Source organism: Agelaius phoeniceus, chromosome 21, assembly GCF_051311805.1.
Source record: "Agelaius phoeniceus isolate bAgePho1 chromosome 21, bAgePho1.hap1, whole genome shotgun sequence".
Taxonomy (NCBI): domain Eukaryota; kingdom Metazoa; phylum Chordata; class Aves; order Passeriformes; family Icteridae; genus Agelaius; species Agelaius phoeniceus.
This window is the reverse complement of record NC_135285.1, coordinates 10,420,579-10,436,511: the sequence shown is the minus strand read 5'-3', so window position 1 is coordinate 10,436,511 and position 15,933 is coordinate 10,420,579. Positions and strand designations below refer to the sequence as shown.

Sequence of the window (15,933 nt, the reverse complement as noted above, 5' to 3'; positions counted from 1 at the left end):
TCAGCCCACAGAAATTCCCAGATGAGCCTAGAGATGCCTTGGTTCTTTCAAATGCATTTTGTAAAGATGCTGCAAACACTGGGTGACGGAAGGAGAGGAAGGTGGGGAAAAGAATTTAATAGTGTATTCCTGCAAGGAAAATAATAGCATGTGGAGAGTCATCCCTCTGCTGAGCAGAGAAATGGGATTAGTTTTAAAATTCTGTAGATTAATGTAATTTTACTTCATCTTAACTGTAAAAAATTAAGGTGAAATTTAGAAAGAATTAAAAAGGGAAGAAGAATTAGAGTTAGAAGAATTCTTCTAAATTAGAAAAATTTAGAAGAATTAAAATACTTATAATGAAGGGAAGGAAAAGATGTTTGGATTGTGTGGTTTTGCTATTTAAAATCATGTTTGCATAGAAGCCCTGAAGAGCGTTGTGGCTTGGCAAACATAACTTAGTTCATCATTAGAACCATTACTAACCTAAAATAGAATGTGATTCCATGATTAGGAATAATGCTGGCTGGGGGGAGAATCATTAGCTGCCAGGTACAGGAGGATGGAAAGAAGCAATATTAGGTTTAAGTTTAAATTGCAGAGTTTTATCTTTAAATGCAAGAAGTCCTAAGATAACAAGTCACCAGGAGACTGGAGTAACTTTTGATATGTTTTCCATCCTTGCATTTTTTCAAGCACAGTGTTGGGATTATCCACAAAGATCCTTCTGAGCTCCTGCTGAGGCTCTGTCGTTTGTCCTGCAGGAATTGACAGGCACTGTGAGTCAGAAAATGTGTTCTGCTTCACCAGGAACCTTCACTGGCTTCATACATGGAAATGAAAAATGGCAATAATAGTAATAATAATAATAATAATAGTAATCTGTTTTTTCAATCTGCTGAATCTTCCTTGGGATTTTCAGCTCTGTCCTACCTGTGCTGGAGTTCTGCTGTTGGTTGCAGTGATGGTGTGGAGGGGACAGGGAGAGGAGCAGTGCCCCTGTGGCACAGGTCACTCCTGCTGCAGTGTCACCCTGCTGGGCTCCAGGTGACATCACTGTCACAGCCAAGGGCTGGGCACAAGGCAGGGAGTTATTGTTTGTTATTATCTGTTCTTCAGAGTCCATGAGCTGAGGCACTGGGTGTTCTAGTGGCACATGCAGGAGTAGTGCTGGCAGAAGATGCATTTGGCCTGAGTTTCCTCATCCTTACACTTTTGTCAGTGAAGTTTGTGATGGTGTGTCTGTAGTTCATGTAATAACTGGGGTCAGGATTGTATTCTGTGTTCTAGCTCACTGTAGATTATTGTGCTGAGCAAAAAGGTCAAGATTTGGGAACTCCATGAAACCAATCCTGGCTAATACAGACAGATTTTGTAAGCCTGTCACCACAGAGAAGTGTGCCCATCTGCAAAATGGAAATGACTGTTCTGTTTTGCAAGGGAGATGGCAGTTGGTTATGCTGTTATCAAAATATATATAGCATGTGTTATAAATAAATACGTGTTAAAAATTCCACTTCTGATCTGTGTGAATGGAAGGAGTAAAAGTTCTGTGTGCTTGCAACTCAGTCTAGGAGGAGATGCTGCAGATATGTGTTGCTGTCAGACTGGTTAGTGAGTCACACTGATGTCAAACAGGAGCTGTGCCTGGTGCAGCTCAGCCTGTGCACGGCCCAGGAGCTGCTCTGGTGCCCCAGGAGTGTGAGCCAAGGTGGGACTCCACAGCTCCAGGGAGAGCCAGGCTGCCACAGGTGCCCTTCCACCAGTGTGGGCTCTGCTTTTTCATGGTGTCAGCACACCAGTAAATGGAAAGCTGGAGCTGGCAGTGTTCAACATTACTTTTATAAACAGTTGCTATGGTAATTGGCAAATCTTCATAAATCATTTGAAAAGGCCCCCCTTGCCACTAGGGTTTGCTGCTGCTGCACTGGAGCATGGAGAGGCTCTGCTGACAAGGTTCCCAAGCCCTGGAGTGCTCCCTGGAAGTTGGGTCTGATGAGTTCAGCACTCCCACGTTGGCTGTCCTGCTATTGCATCCTCCTTCCCTGCTACAAATAACACTGGAAAGTCTCTGCTTTTTTAGGTTGGCTTCCCTGCAGATTTACCTTTCTATGAGCAAGCCAGAAGCTAAGGAAGAGCTGACATTGAGATTGCCCCTTTGTTTTTGTTTTCTGTGCTCAGACACTGCCCTGCAGGGGCTGGGCTGCCCTGGGGCTGGAGCCCTGAGGGGCGGCTCCGTGGCTCTGGGCAATCTCACTGCAGAGCTTCCCTTCCTTTGCTTAACCTCTGACCTGTGAAAACAAGAGTTCATCAAAACTTCTGAGGGAGCTAAGAGGAAGGGGAAGTGTTTGGTTACAAATTAAATATGAGCAAGTCATAAGCCATAAATCTTCAGTAGTGCTACCAGTTGTGCTACTTAAGGTACAGAAAATTTTAGGTTATAAACTCTGCCTGTGTTTCTTTGGAGGGGAGTTTAAAGGCTGCCTTGAGGATTTGCTTTCTGTAAGAAAAAATCCACATTTTTTTCCTCTTTCCTTTTGGCAGACATCTAGAAACAAATTCAGATAATTGTTATTTCTTAGGGGATTTTTTACATTTTTTTTCAACTTTAACTGGTCACAGTTTGGTCTAATAAAAGCAGAACTGGTTTATTCTTGAGTAGTCAACACATGGATTAAGTGATGAAGTAAGAGTGTTGAAGATGGCAGGATAAATTAGTTTTCTAATGTATCCAGAAATTTTGGGATGAGAGAGATCCTGAATTGGGTAGTGACAATGGAGGGGGGTGAAAACTGAAGTGAGATTGTCTGCATAATTTGCACAATTTTGTGGTGGGTTTGTCTTTGTTTGTCTTGCCCCTCTCTTGAGCAAGAGCCACAGAGGTCCCCATGTGTTGTGGAGGGATGAGTTCTGCTTCAAATACCAGCTCATTTCCTCAGATTCCAAACTGGGACACTGTCCTCAAAATGGGAAGTTATTCTCAGAATAGAACAAGAAGCAGTTATGATGAGATGCTAACCCATCATTTGGAAACAAGGAGGAGGGAATGTTAAAAAAAGGACAATAGGTTCATCAGAGGATACTGGGGAAGAGAAGGGAAAGCCAGGGAGTCACAAAGGCAGCAGAAGTGGGGCTGTGTCTGCTTCTGTGGGGGTGTTGCTGGTGTTCTGACATGATGTGAATGTGAGATGTATCTGGGCTGTTCCTATTGCAATCACAGAGGCTCCTTCCTAGGGCCCTGGAAAAATGTGAACTTGCTTTGGGCTGGAGTGTTCTCATGGCTGGAGCCTGCAGCTGTGCCATGCTGGCTGTGTGCTGGCAATGCAGGAAGCCCTGGGGCTGCAGGGGGCTCAGCAGTGGGCACAGGCCCTGGCAGGGCTCAGCAGTGGGCACAGGCAGGGCTCAGCAGTGGGCACAGGGGCTCAGCAGTGGGCACAGGGGCTCAGCAGTGGGCACGGGCCCTGGCAGGGCTCAGCAGTGGGTACAGGGGCTCAGCAGTGGGCACGGGCCCTGGCAGGGCTCAGCAGTGGGCACAGGGGCTCAGCAGTGGGCACAGACCCTGGCAGGGCTCAGCAGTGGGCACAGGGGCTCAGCAGTGGGCACAGACCCTGGCAGGGCTCAGCAGTGGGCACAGGCCCTGGCAGGGCAGGGCAGGGCAGGGGGAAGCTCTGAAGGACACCCAGGACCTGGCCCTGTCTGGGGGCTCAGCGTTGCCCCCTCGGTCCCTGCTCCAGCTGCCCTGGGGAGGGGGAGGCCTGGGGGAATGTGCTTTTGTTTTTCTCTTTTCCAAGACAGGACACACAGACATTGGAGCACAGCAGTGGTTTTAAGGACTCTCAGGAGCACAGCAGTGGTTTTAAGGACTCTCATTTTAACTCTGTAAATGTACTTTTCTGGCCAAGTCCCTGGGCGATTAGGTGGAACTTTTAATGGTGCCTCTGTGGAAGCAGCTTTGGTTTCCCACTGCCAGGGAGCTTTCTGCCTTCCTGCTTTTCTGTCTTCTCAAACTCTTTTGATAGATGCCTTGCACGGATTTGTTTACCAGGTTCTTAATCTCTACTTAGCAGATATGTTTGGAGAGGATTTCTTGTTACTCTTGTAATGGCTTTTAACTCTGCTGAAGTTTATTTAACTAAACAGAAAGAAAGAAACTTATCTCCTACCTAATCCTTCTGGATTGTTTACAATATAATGTCAAAGTTAAATGCTGTTTAAAGTGGTAATTGTCTGTCTTTCTGCTCCATTCCAATACACACTTGGTAAAGATGTTTAGAGGGTATTAATTTAAACGATAATACTGTCATATAACATGAAAAGTTAAGTTGCTTATCAGTATATTTTGATAAGCTACTTACATTTTACAGTAGCATTTGCAGGCTTCAAACAAACGCTAATGATGGAGTGCCAGTCACTTTGTCTGTCTCATAGAGAGCTTCTCACCTCATTTATCACCAGAGCTGCTCCGCCAGGGACCACGGGGCACTCCATTCCTTACAGCTGTCAGGATGTAGTCATATTTTATAAAAACTTTAAATCCTGTCTAACTATATCAAAATAGAATCCATTTGCTTCAGAAAGCAGCTGTGATTAAAGAGCATCAGGGAGTGCATCTCTGGCTGGCTTTGCATTCGCTGCAGCCGAGGGAAATCCCTGACTGGTGTTGGGAACAGGACTGAAATACAGAACTGTGCCATGAAAACAGGGCACAGAATCCTACCAAAGCTGCAGGGAAAAGGAACACCCTCACTGTTGTACTTTGTGGTGTGCAGATGTAAAGTAAATGAAAAAGATGTGAGTTTTCTGCATGTTCCCCTTTTGATTTTGTTTCTTCCTCTCTTTTGGAAGTCGTCTGCATGTACTGAGGTGAAGTTTCTGTTTGAAACAAGGGCCAGGCCAAATACAGTGATGGAATGAGGTTTTAAAACAATTAAAAACTGAGATACTGATGATTCAGTTTTCAAAGTCCACTTGTATTAGGATTCAAACCAAAATAACTCTTTTTTTTTTCATTTTTCTTTTTTGTTCCAGTTACCTCCCGTGGTTTGAAGTCTTTTATAAACTGCTCAATGTCTTGGCAGATTATTCAGCAAAAGGACAGGTATTATTCTAAATACTGACTCTCCTTTTCCTATCCCAATATCAAATGAATGAGGGTGAGAGGATGAAAGAAGCTGTTTGAAGAAGTGCTTCTATCAGAGATGACCATGTGAATTATTAATCTGTATGATGCAGTGATACAGAAGATCATATTCAGCTTGGCAAGTGCCTCTGAAAAATAAATACACATTTAATTTTCTTTTTGAAAAAGATAAAGAGCAAGACTGTGGCTGTGGATCCGACCCAAGTGCCTGCAGTGACCCATGCTGGCTCTCCTGAGCTGTGTTCAGCACAGTTCCTGTAACTGCAGCTCCCAAATTGCAGGGTCCCATCAGTCTCTGCCAGCTGTCTGAGCCAGCTTTGGCATGGGCAGTGAAAGTAAACTGATCTTGCAAATGCAAAATGTTTCCCCACCCCTCTGGCCTACCCTGCCCCTCTGCCTCAGGGTTTACCTGGTGCAGCAGTGTTTGCTCAGTATTCCTGGTTTATTCTCATTTCAGGATAGTCAGAGGAGTGAGCTCCTAGAAACATTTCATAAACTCACCATCCCTGAGCCAGGAACCTCTGTTCATCTTGGAGTGGTAAGTGTGGGGGAGATGTAAACTGAGGTGTTTAATATTCATTCCAAGGTGTACCAGAGGAATGTCAGAAGCAATCCTCTCTCCTGGAGCTTGTACACAGGTGTTGTTTGCCTGTGAAATTCCCTTTTCACAGCTGGGCCCTCTGCTTCCTCTCCCTAACCTCAGATGTCTCTGAAAGGCAGTGGACTGGAGGAAGGCTGTGTGTATTCCCCTGGGAAGGTCTCACCGTGTCCTGGGTGACCTGCAGGAGGTCAGGAGCACCAACAGGACATTTATTGGACATTTACTGCCCACACTTCTGCACGGCTCCTGGTCCTGGGAGTTTGAAGGGGGAGCAGGCTGGGAAGCAAACAGGCCCTTACCTGTCACAGGGACTGTTAACTGCTCCCACACTTTCTGGCTCCTTCTCTTCCTTCCCCCTGCCTCAAAAAGCCTCACACAACAAAGAATTTATTTAATTTTTATATTTTGTGAGAAAATTAAGCAAAGCACACTGACAGTATAGATGTGGGATTTTATTGATAGGATTGTATTTTGAATTTAATCTTTTGGGGATTTTGTCTTCATTTTAGCAGCACAGCCTTGTGCTGCAGGCTGTGCTGAGCACTGCAGATGCTCCTTGCTGCTGCTGCCAGCTGAGAGTTCATGTGGGCCCTCCTGGGAAGTCTCTCTTGCAGTTCCTTTACTCCTCCTAAAGCACTTTCTGGCACGAAGCAGCTCATGCCCCTTGCTCCCCCCAGGGCTGTGTGGCCCTGCTGGTCCCAGCTGGCCCTGGACACGTCCCCAGCCCCTCCAAGGCCCCTCCTGAGGAGCAGCATTTCTGTTTGGGGATGAGCTGTCTCCCAAGGCCAGGGCAGTGGGGATATTCCAGTTTTTCATACCAGTGGTTCCAAGGAATGCTGCCTGTCTCCCCTTGGCTCAGACATTTCATGGGCAATGGAGCAAGAAAGGATAGAAAAAAGCAGCCCAGGGACCGTGTCTTTCTGATTTGATTTTGGCTGTTTGTGAGCCCATTGCAGGGTCAGAGCAAGGTTCCTCTGTGTGGTGCTGCAGCTCTGAGTGCTGTTCCTCTGCCTTGGCATTGCACCTTTGCAACCAAACCAAACCAAAGCAAAGCAATGAAGCATCAGAAAGCAAAACTTGTGTTTCTCATTTAGTGTCTCCATTCAGTGGAGCTGTGGTCCCTGCCTGCTATTTCAGGTTACAGCCTGATCAGGAAGCACTGAGATGGCTGGGATTTGTGTGCAAGAGAATTGTGCCAATTGTGGAGCTTTGCCAAGGATGGAACAGCCTTTAAGGCTTCAGCCAGTAATTAATAAGTAGCCCTAAGACAAATTGTGAAAATCGTAAAAATTATTTGAATTGTATGCAAGTCCCCTTCTCTCCTTTCCAAAGGCCTGACCAAGGACCATGCAAATCATCTGTGCTCAGACTGGGAGCTGCACTGAACCTGGGCTCCTGGAATGTTAAAAATACTGAACAATGTCATGGATTATGAAAACATGAGGGCAATATAGTCTTGCAAAATGTGCTTGTAGGGTGTATAAAAGCGAACTAGAAGTTTTCAGTATTTCTCAGGTAAGCAGGCATTGAACCTTAGGAGGCATTTCCCAGTACATTTCCACAATTCCCCCTTGGCTGGGATGAGCCTCTCCCAGTGGTGCTGTGAGTCACAGGAGGCCCTGCCTGCTGCTGCTGCTGCTTCCTGAGGTCCATCCTGCTGTGGGCTGGGGGAGGATGGCTGGAGTTACAGCCTGCCTGGAGCTCCCTGGATCTGTCACAGCCACTGTGAGCCTGCAGTACAACTTTCCAGGAGCATTTGATACTTTCTATGTTACTGCATTTCCTGTTGCCTTGTGATCTGGGAACCCAGCCTGTGAAATCCAGGACAGAGAGCTCAGGCTGGTAGTTGGTAATGAAGGTTCTGTCATTTTTACTTAGCTGAGCAACTGCTGTTCCTGCTGATACCAATACCAAGCAATAGATTGACATTGCTTTCAACATTATTGAAATAATCAATATTTGCTCTTTTTGTAGCACTCTTACTTTACTGTGCCTGACACCAGAGAGCTTCCCAGTATACCTGAAAATGTGAGTATTTGGGAGGACCCTACACTTCATTGTTTCCATGTAATGTCAGCAGCTACATAGATGACAAATGTTGCTCTGTTTGGGGTAGGTTTAATTCTGTAAAATACTGAGCGTTCAGGAGCTGACAATCTGTATGTGTGGTTAGAAGCTGAAGTGTGTGAAGGAGAAGGTACTGATGGGCAGGTTGGTGTGGGTAAAACAGCAGCTCTGCTCACCCTTCACTTCCAGCCCTCTGGAAGAATGACCTGAGAGAGCAGGGAAAGTGCTCTGCTTGCTGGATGGCTCCTGGGAATGCCAGCACACCTGGGCCCTGCAGAGCCACTTTTTGGGAGACTTCTTAAGCCTCACACAGTCGTGTGTGTTCCAGGCTGGCTCAGCTTTCCAGCCAGATGATGAGTCTGTGGGGAGACAATGCTGGCATTTGCTTCCCTTAACTACTCTTTAATGTGCTCCTGCTCTGTCTCAGCCAAACTCCTGTGCCTGACATCTCCGTTTTCCTCCTGAGCATTTTGCGGTCGGTCTCAGCATCACATCCTTCAGCTGATGGCATGAAAGGAAAAAGGGAATCATCAAGACATTCCATCTCATTTGTGGGTGATTTGTATAGCAGATAGCATTCGGGGCTTTTTGTTTGCCTTTCAAAACACTGTTGCTGCTTTTTCTGTGTTGCAGACTCTTCATACTGACACATATTCTGACAGGAAATTTAATAGATGTGCTCTTTCTTCTGAGGTGCTTTATTTTTGTGCAAATATGATATGCTGGGTGTAATTCAGGAATCAATTCCTGAGTCTAAACCAGCCATCAAATCTTGTCCTAATACATAGAATCATAAAATCCCAGAGTGATTTGGTTGGAAGGGACCTTAAAGCCCATCCAGGGCCACCCCATGCCACGGGCAGCAACACCTCCCGCTATCCTAGGGTTGTGTAATTTCTTAGGAGGTTTTTATCTACCTGTTAAAGCAACTTTCCTGTGGAAGTGGAGCATATTAGGGAATAATACAAGGAGATTAAATGAGCATAGTCTGCTGTATTTTAATCAATTGACCTGATTTATTAAACATTCCACACATCTTACCAGGAATTGCATTTAAAACACATATTAGCAAAAGTTTTAGTGGTGCCAAACTTTGAAGTTGGATGTGATGATGAGTGGAGAGCTGCAGAGAGCTCTGTTGGGAATGTTAACAAACCTCTTGGAATTACCTGACTTTGTGTCAGATCAATGTGTTTAGTGAGTCACAGAGCCATTTAGCATGGGCACTTTTCTGTACCAGCAGCTCATTCCCTGCTTCAGGAGATGTCAGTTATGTGATGGATTGTAAATGCAGAGTGACTTCAGAAATAAATGGGGCTGGTTGCAGGAAATACAGTGCAAGACTGAAATTCCTGGTACTAGCTGTTGTGTTTCAGAAGAAGCAGGTAAGTTAACAGCTGAAATGATGGCATTTTCTTGGGGGTGATGTCCTGTGTATTTTTGTATCATTCAGTCCATCTTCCTCTTCAGACAATGGTGGAAGAAGTGATTTTTAATCTCAAAAGTCAGTGTAGTCAGTGTGTGCTTATTGATATTAGATAGCAAATGATCAGATGGATGATTGATCTGGGAATAAACTTTCAAAGGACTGTGAGGGAGCTTTGTAGCACTCTTGGTGAATTTTGAGAAGAGTGGGAATACCTGTTCTGAAAATCCCCCTTTTTACTGCCCCAAGCAAGGTTTAAATCCTAGGAAGCAAAATACATAACAATTACCCTGCAAACTGGAACGCTTTCATTTGTATTTATTTAACTCATTCATGGTTTTGTCACTTACGAGACATGTCTTTCAAAATACATGTGTAAGTCCCAATTTCAGCTTCAGAGCTGACAGCTTTCTTATAAATACAACTTCGAGGGAACACGTGAATCTCCTCAGTACCAATACATTTCCATGCAGCCCACATGGTTCCCAGGTGTCCTTGGCAAATCTCGGAGAGCAGACAAGACAGAAACCTTAGAAATCCTTCCATCTGAAGGTACATTTGTGTGTCATGTCATCACAATAAGCTCGATGAAAGAACAATTCCACGTCTCTTTCCCTCTCGCAGTGGAGGCTGCTGCCTCACAAACAGATCGTGTGGGGCAGGGCTGCATCCTCAGGCTGGGTGCAGGGACTGTGTGCTGCTTGTGCTGTGCCCCATCAAGGGAGTTCAGGGCTCCTTAAAAATTCTTTTAATTCCCACTATTAGCAGGAATTGTGTCGTCACGCGCTGTTTTGGCGTGGTGGAAGGGTGGGTGAGAGGGGGAAGAAGAGCCTAGAGAAGACAGCTTATGTTTAGACAAAAATATCATGTTAATCAGCACAGATGGGATGAGAAATACAGAAAAAGTACATGATAGTTTAATAGGTTTTTGGCAAAATGTGTTGGCTTTTTTTTCCCCTCCTTTGACTGTACCTGTCTGTGGCTCCAGTTCTGCTGTAACAAAGACCTGAGTGATTGTTTTATTTTACATGTTTGAAGCCAACCATAATGAGCTCAGTTTTTATCCCTCTACATACTGGTACCAAAGTCTCCCAAATACAATGCTTAATTTTCCTTCAGCTCTTTGTGTTTGGATGGCAAGCTGGGGAACATATTTTTGCACAGTATGAAGCATCTTGGCAGACTTCTCAGGCCAAGTATCTTGGATCTGTCAAAAGTGCTAATAGGCTTTGTTGAGCTTCTTTAAGTTTCTAAATCATATTTGCTTTTTGCTTTTCTGCACTTTTTTATTTAAGGATGATTAAGATTGCACTTGAATTCATGACTAATCTAATTTTTCTCTCACATGTGCTTTTTGTATAAGGCTGTCTTTATCCTATAGCAACCCTTTCATGTCTGTAAGAAGCTATTTGGAAACAAATTCCCTAATTCAGCATTTTTGGGTATTACCTTTTCCTCCACCTCTCCCCTTTTCTTTAATTTCTCTGTTTTAAGAAGTGAAGTGTTCAGAGAGAATTCCCTTCCTCCTTCCTCAGCCTCCCCAGGGAAGAGTTCCTGTCTCCCACCCAGGAATGTCCGAGTGCCCCAAGTGAGGGGTTCAGTTCAGAGGGGTGGGTTTGTGTGTGTGAAAGGACCAGATGTGTTCCCAATAGTCAGAATTGTTTTAGCACAGGCTGAGCTCACAACCAAATTTGATGTACTACAATTGGCCTCTGAGAGCTGCTTTTAGTTTTGGGATGTGTGTTTTTGGTACTTTATCAGGCACCTTTGAAGTCTCCATAAAAGTGACAGGACGTTTTTTTTCTCAGAGAAGTATCATGTATTCAGAAAGCTGTGTGGGAAACATCATCACTCTTATGACTCCAAGACCCAGCTTCCCAAAATTTAGGGGAGAGATAGTGCAGTTAGAAAAGCTCCTGCCATAAGATGAAATCCTGCTTTCTTTTGTTAAGCCACGTACTGGATGTAGCACAATAGAACGATGAAATCTCTTTGGCTTGGGGTGGCTTTTTTTGTTTGGTTTTTTGGTCTTTTTGTTAAGGACACTTGGTTTTGTAATATCATGAGTCAAAAATGATTCTTCTCTCTCCCCAGAGAAATCTGACAGAGTATTTTGTAGCAGTTGATGTCAACAACATGCTGCATCTCTACGCCAGTATGCTGTACGAGCGCCGCATCCTCATCTGCTGCAGTAAGCTGAGCACTGTAAGTAAAGTGCATAAGAATGTCCTCTTCTCACAGTATTTATCTTCTTTTAATTACAGTCATATGTAGGAAATTAACTGATTATCTCCAGGTCTATCTTTCAACCTCAGTTATGCAGCCCCAGCTCAGTTCTGTGCCTTATTGTGAGGATTTTGGCTCTGTTGGCCCCTGATGTTCAAAAGAATTTTTTGGGTACAGGCATTTTTGTGGCTGTTTGGTACACGAATGTTCAAAGACTTGTGCCATAGTGAAATCCTTTATTCAGAATTTACTTGACAGGGAAAAAAAAAAAAGATAAATGACACTGTCAAATGGATATTCCAGTGACCTCTCCTGGATGGACCAGAGGAGTGGGCTAAAGTGCATTGACAATGCACAGTTTTGCAGTTGTGTTTGATAAGGTTTAGTCTTAATGCTCCTTAGGCTCCGTCAAGTGTCTGAGAGATGAAAGCTGCTGAATATTCTAGAGTACTCTCTTCTAAAAATGGCTGGAGATCAAAACAAGCACAGGGCTTGATTCAGTTCAAAGTTTTGTGTTATGCATTTCAAGGTTTAGCAGTCAATAAGATTGTGATTTTCTTTATGAAAGCAAATGCTCTGTGGTCGTGTTTGCTCTGTAAATGGCTATTGATTGCTTTCCTTTGTGAGTGCTGAAGATGGTTTAACTTATTTTGGTTTCTAGTGCTGTGGGCTGAGCACTCGAGCAGTCCTGGCTGAGGTACAGCTGCCATTTCCATTTCCTGGGGCTGGATCTGGTGTCTGGCTGTACCAGACCTGCTTGGTGCTTGAGATTCAAGCTGCTCTGTGGCAAGGCTGGAGCCACAAACCCTGTACCGATGGTCTGTCAGCACAGGGCAGGGAAGTGAGAGGAGTAGGACCTCAGACTTAATCCCAGAATAACTATCACAATATCATTTTGAAAGTAAGTGAAAGGAGAATTATAATAGCCTCTGGCACCTAATAACAATTATTAATAATGTTTACAATCAATCCCACATTTAACTGAAAGCATTTAAGTATTGTAAAGTTTAATAACACAGAGAACTTGTAAAATCTTAACTTCTCTATCTGCCACATGTTCTGTGTCCTCACTACTAAAATAAGGAAAATTCCATCCAGGTCTGGTAATGGAATAAAATGAAGGAGAGGTGTTTATTTCAGCAACCTACAGAATGAAAAGAACAGTAAATGATCAGAGAGGAGGGAAGAAGAGAAGGGCTGCCCAAAGCATTTCAGAGGTTGTGTGGTTGGTTGGTTTAATCTCTCCCTTTGTGACAGAGCCTGGGAAGAGGAATTACTTACCTGTCACTGTGCCTTTCTTAATGAGCCAGTTCACAAGCGGGGCTGGGTTTTTTTCCTCTCTTTCTGCTATTTCTCTTCCTTTTGCCTCTGTCCAAGATAAAAGCACGTCTGGTTCTTGGGAGGGAGGGGTATTCATACTGTGTGTTCTTAGCTCACAAGTTTCTCTCTAAACTGCTGGCAGATTGGAGTGGCAGTGTGAGGCAGGTTGGAGGAGCTGGGCCGGAGCCAGCGGTTGCCGCTCGCCGTTCCAGCCCAGGAACATTCTCTGCTCCCAGGCTGTGCTTGGCACTGCCAGGGCCTTGTCCCTGGAAAGGAACCAAAGCCCCCATCCCCGAGTGCAGCCAGCCTGGGGGGCTGCTCAGGGGCTGCTGCCTTTGTCTGCAGCTTTTGGCTTTGTAACACAGAAGTGGAAGGGACCTGTTTGCAGTTCATTTCTGTTACTTCAGACTTAGGGCTTGAATTTAGTACCAGGTAAGAGAGAGAAAATGAAACCACCCTGGGTAGAAAGGCTTTTATGGTGGAATGAATTCTGTGCCACAATACATGATCTCAAATTCGAATTTTGATTTTAAATATCCTTATATCCTTAAGTTGAATAAGATTTAGAGGTAACTGAACAAAGCTGTGTTTGTTAGCTATTTTGTAAAGCATATGTACTGAACCTATGGAGAAATTATAGCTGTTTGCTTGGATTTTGTTCTTCCTCTCTACAAACAGAAATGCAGATAATTTCTCAAAATGTTAAAACAGGTATTCCTGTTAAATTTCGTACTATTCTGTGATCTAACTCCTGAAGGAAAGCAGTGCTGTGTATTTGCTAGTAAAGCATTGATAGGAAAGCAGAATTGATTCTTGCCTCCAAGTTCAGCATTTGAAGCTCAGGGTTTGTCTCACCCACTCTGGTTTCTCTGTGTTTTTCAGTTAACTGCCTGCATCCATGGGTCTGCAGCCATGCTCTACCCCATGTTCTGGCAGCACGTTTACATTCCTGTCCTGCCCCCACATCTCCTGGACTACTGCTGGTAAGGGCCCCTCTGTGTGTGCAGCCCCTGGGTGGGTTCTGGAGGGGTGTGGGTGTCCCTCAGACCACAGACCATGGCTTAGGGTGAGGGTGGAGCTGCTCCTGGGGACCCAGCTGGATAACCAGCACTGAGTGAAGGCCTGGAAACCAAATTGTGCAGCTTTAAGGGAAGTTTGCTCCTGTGCAGCTGATTTCAATGTTGTGTGTGCCTGTGTCAGGAATGTGAAGAGTTATCTCCTGTGGAAATGAGCCTTCCCTGGCTCCCTGCACAGGAAGGGCAGGTCCCAGTCATTTGCAGTGCCAGCAGGTGCCTGTCCCTGGATAATGGGCTTCTCACGTGTAATTAACACTTGGAGAGGCTGCCCCAGCTCCCCTCAGGTACCTGCTGCTCCAGGGCTCAGCTCGGTTATTCATGGGCTTCCTGACAAAGGCAGGGCCAGGGGCCCGCCCAGAGGGTGAAAAAGCAAAGCCTGGGGCAGGAGAGAAAGCCTGGAGTCACTGAGCAGGAGTCCCTGAGCATCACCCAGGGGATTCTTTGGTGGCCAACACCCAGCCATGGCACGAGAGAGCCAGGCTGTGTGCAAAAAACGATTTCAAAACGTACAACTGTGGCAGCTCACAAATGCAACAGCTGATTTCCCTACCCAGCCAGGAACTTGAATTGGAGAGGCAGCTACACACTCGGTCATTGTTTGAGTAAGTCAATTTAGCAACAATTTATGAGCCACAAAATATTTCCCAAAACAGAGTCCACCATCTATTTTGTAACCACGTGAACTTGGAGATGTCATTTTTGCCTGGCAGGACAGAGCAGTCAGCTCCCTGCTCTAAGGCAGTATTTCTGCTTCCTGGTGTCTGCCTCTAAAGGGAAATGACCTGAGATTATTTAAAATAGAAGAGTTCCATTTAATTTTAATTAATGCCTGGTTATTTCTTTTGCAAATATGACATAAGAATTTTAGAGAGCTGAAATGGGAACAAAACTTGAAGCAATGAGAATTCTTCGGTTCTTATGAATACAGAATATCTTGTTCATTCAGTTGGCTGTGCTCATTTACTGACTGTGCTGTGATGTTTTGAATCTTCTCCTGCTCTTTTGAAACCCACAGAAGGATGGATAGAGTGTGTCACTCGAGATCTTTGAAAGTTTTTTGAAAAACGTATATTCCACTGTGATTATTTGCCTTTTGCTTCCCATTTCCCTCTTGAAAGGGTTTTCTTAAACTTACTATTTCTGTTCCCCTGCATTCCTGACTGATGTACCTTCCCTCAGAACTGGAGATGCTGAGAGGCTGTGTCTCCCAGATGTTTGCTCTCAATGCACTTGCTCTGTGGTGGGGATGCTGACTCAGTGCTGCTGGTGGATCCTCCATGGAGCTGCAATGACTTCAGTCACCCCATCCCTGTCATGTAGGTTCCTGAGGACAAGGGGCAGGAGGGGAAGCAAGGAATAGAGTGCTGTCCTTTATTTGTATCTTTTAATTGGGCACTGCTCTTTAATGTATTCCCTCAGCCCAGGGAAACATTTCTGGTGCAGGAGACTAAAATACTGTCACTAGAGACCATGGCTTAATGCACAGTTGCTTGTTCCTTTGAATGCAGATCAAGAGAGGAAGTACAGAAGCACAGCTGCTGTGCTGGTGGCTGGTTTGGGGTTGTTTGGTTGGGTTTTGTTTGTTTAGAGCACATGCAGCAGGTGCCAGGAGTCCTGGTTAGGGAGGTGCTGCCACCAAGCATCGATGGTCAGGCACACACACCATTTGAACTGGCCAGATCATGTCCATCTACTTTATTGGGAATTTGAACATTTGGTGATGTGAAGGAAGCAGTGCATCAATTTTCCTCACTACTTTTCCCACTTCATTTCTTGTTTCCATGAAACCACTCCCACTGTGACTGTTTGCTTCCTTCTTGCTCTCAGTGTTTAAATGTGTTTAAAATGAGCCCTGAGAAAAGCCTGGCTTTGCTGAGCTGCACACAGCTGAGTGTGTGCTGAAGCCCAGAGCTTTGTCACCAGAAGAAACAGTACATTTTGCAGGGGGATTAAAACAGTGTTTTCTATCAGACAGACAGCTTAGCAGCCAACATGAATAAATTCTGAGAGCACCCTGGCACAGCTGCTGAACAAGCACTTCTGTTGGGGCAGTTTGCCCTTTCTCCAGGAGTTTTTTTAGCCCCCTTTCTCCTAT

General features: G+C 44.9%; 1 protein-coding gene across 2 annotated transcripts in view; it reads left to right on the top strand.

Moving 5' to 3' along the window:
* DENND1A (DENN domain containing 1A) overlaps positions 1 to 15,933 on the top strand; it is a 151,197-nt gene that overhangs the window by 61,535 nt on the left and 73,729 nt on the right. For both annotated transcript variants that reach the window (XM_054646491.2, XM_054646489.2), the window contains exons 6-10: positions 5,011 to 5,080; positions 5,580 to 5,660; positions 7,698 to 7,751; positions 11,311 to 11,421; positions 13,645 to 13,745. In XM_054646491.2, the coding sequence (XP_054502466.2) occupies positions 5,011 to 5,080; positions 5,580 to 5,660; positions 7,698 to 7,751; positions 11,311 to 11,421; positions 13,645 to 13,745 (417 nt within the window). The remainder of the gene's footprint in view (positions 1 to 5,010; positions 5,081 to 5,579; positions 5,661 to 7,697; positions 7,752 to 11,310; positions 11,422 to 13,644; positions 13,746 to 15,933) is intronic.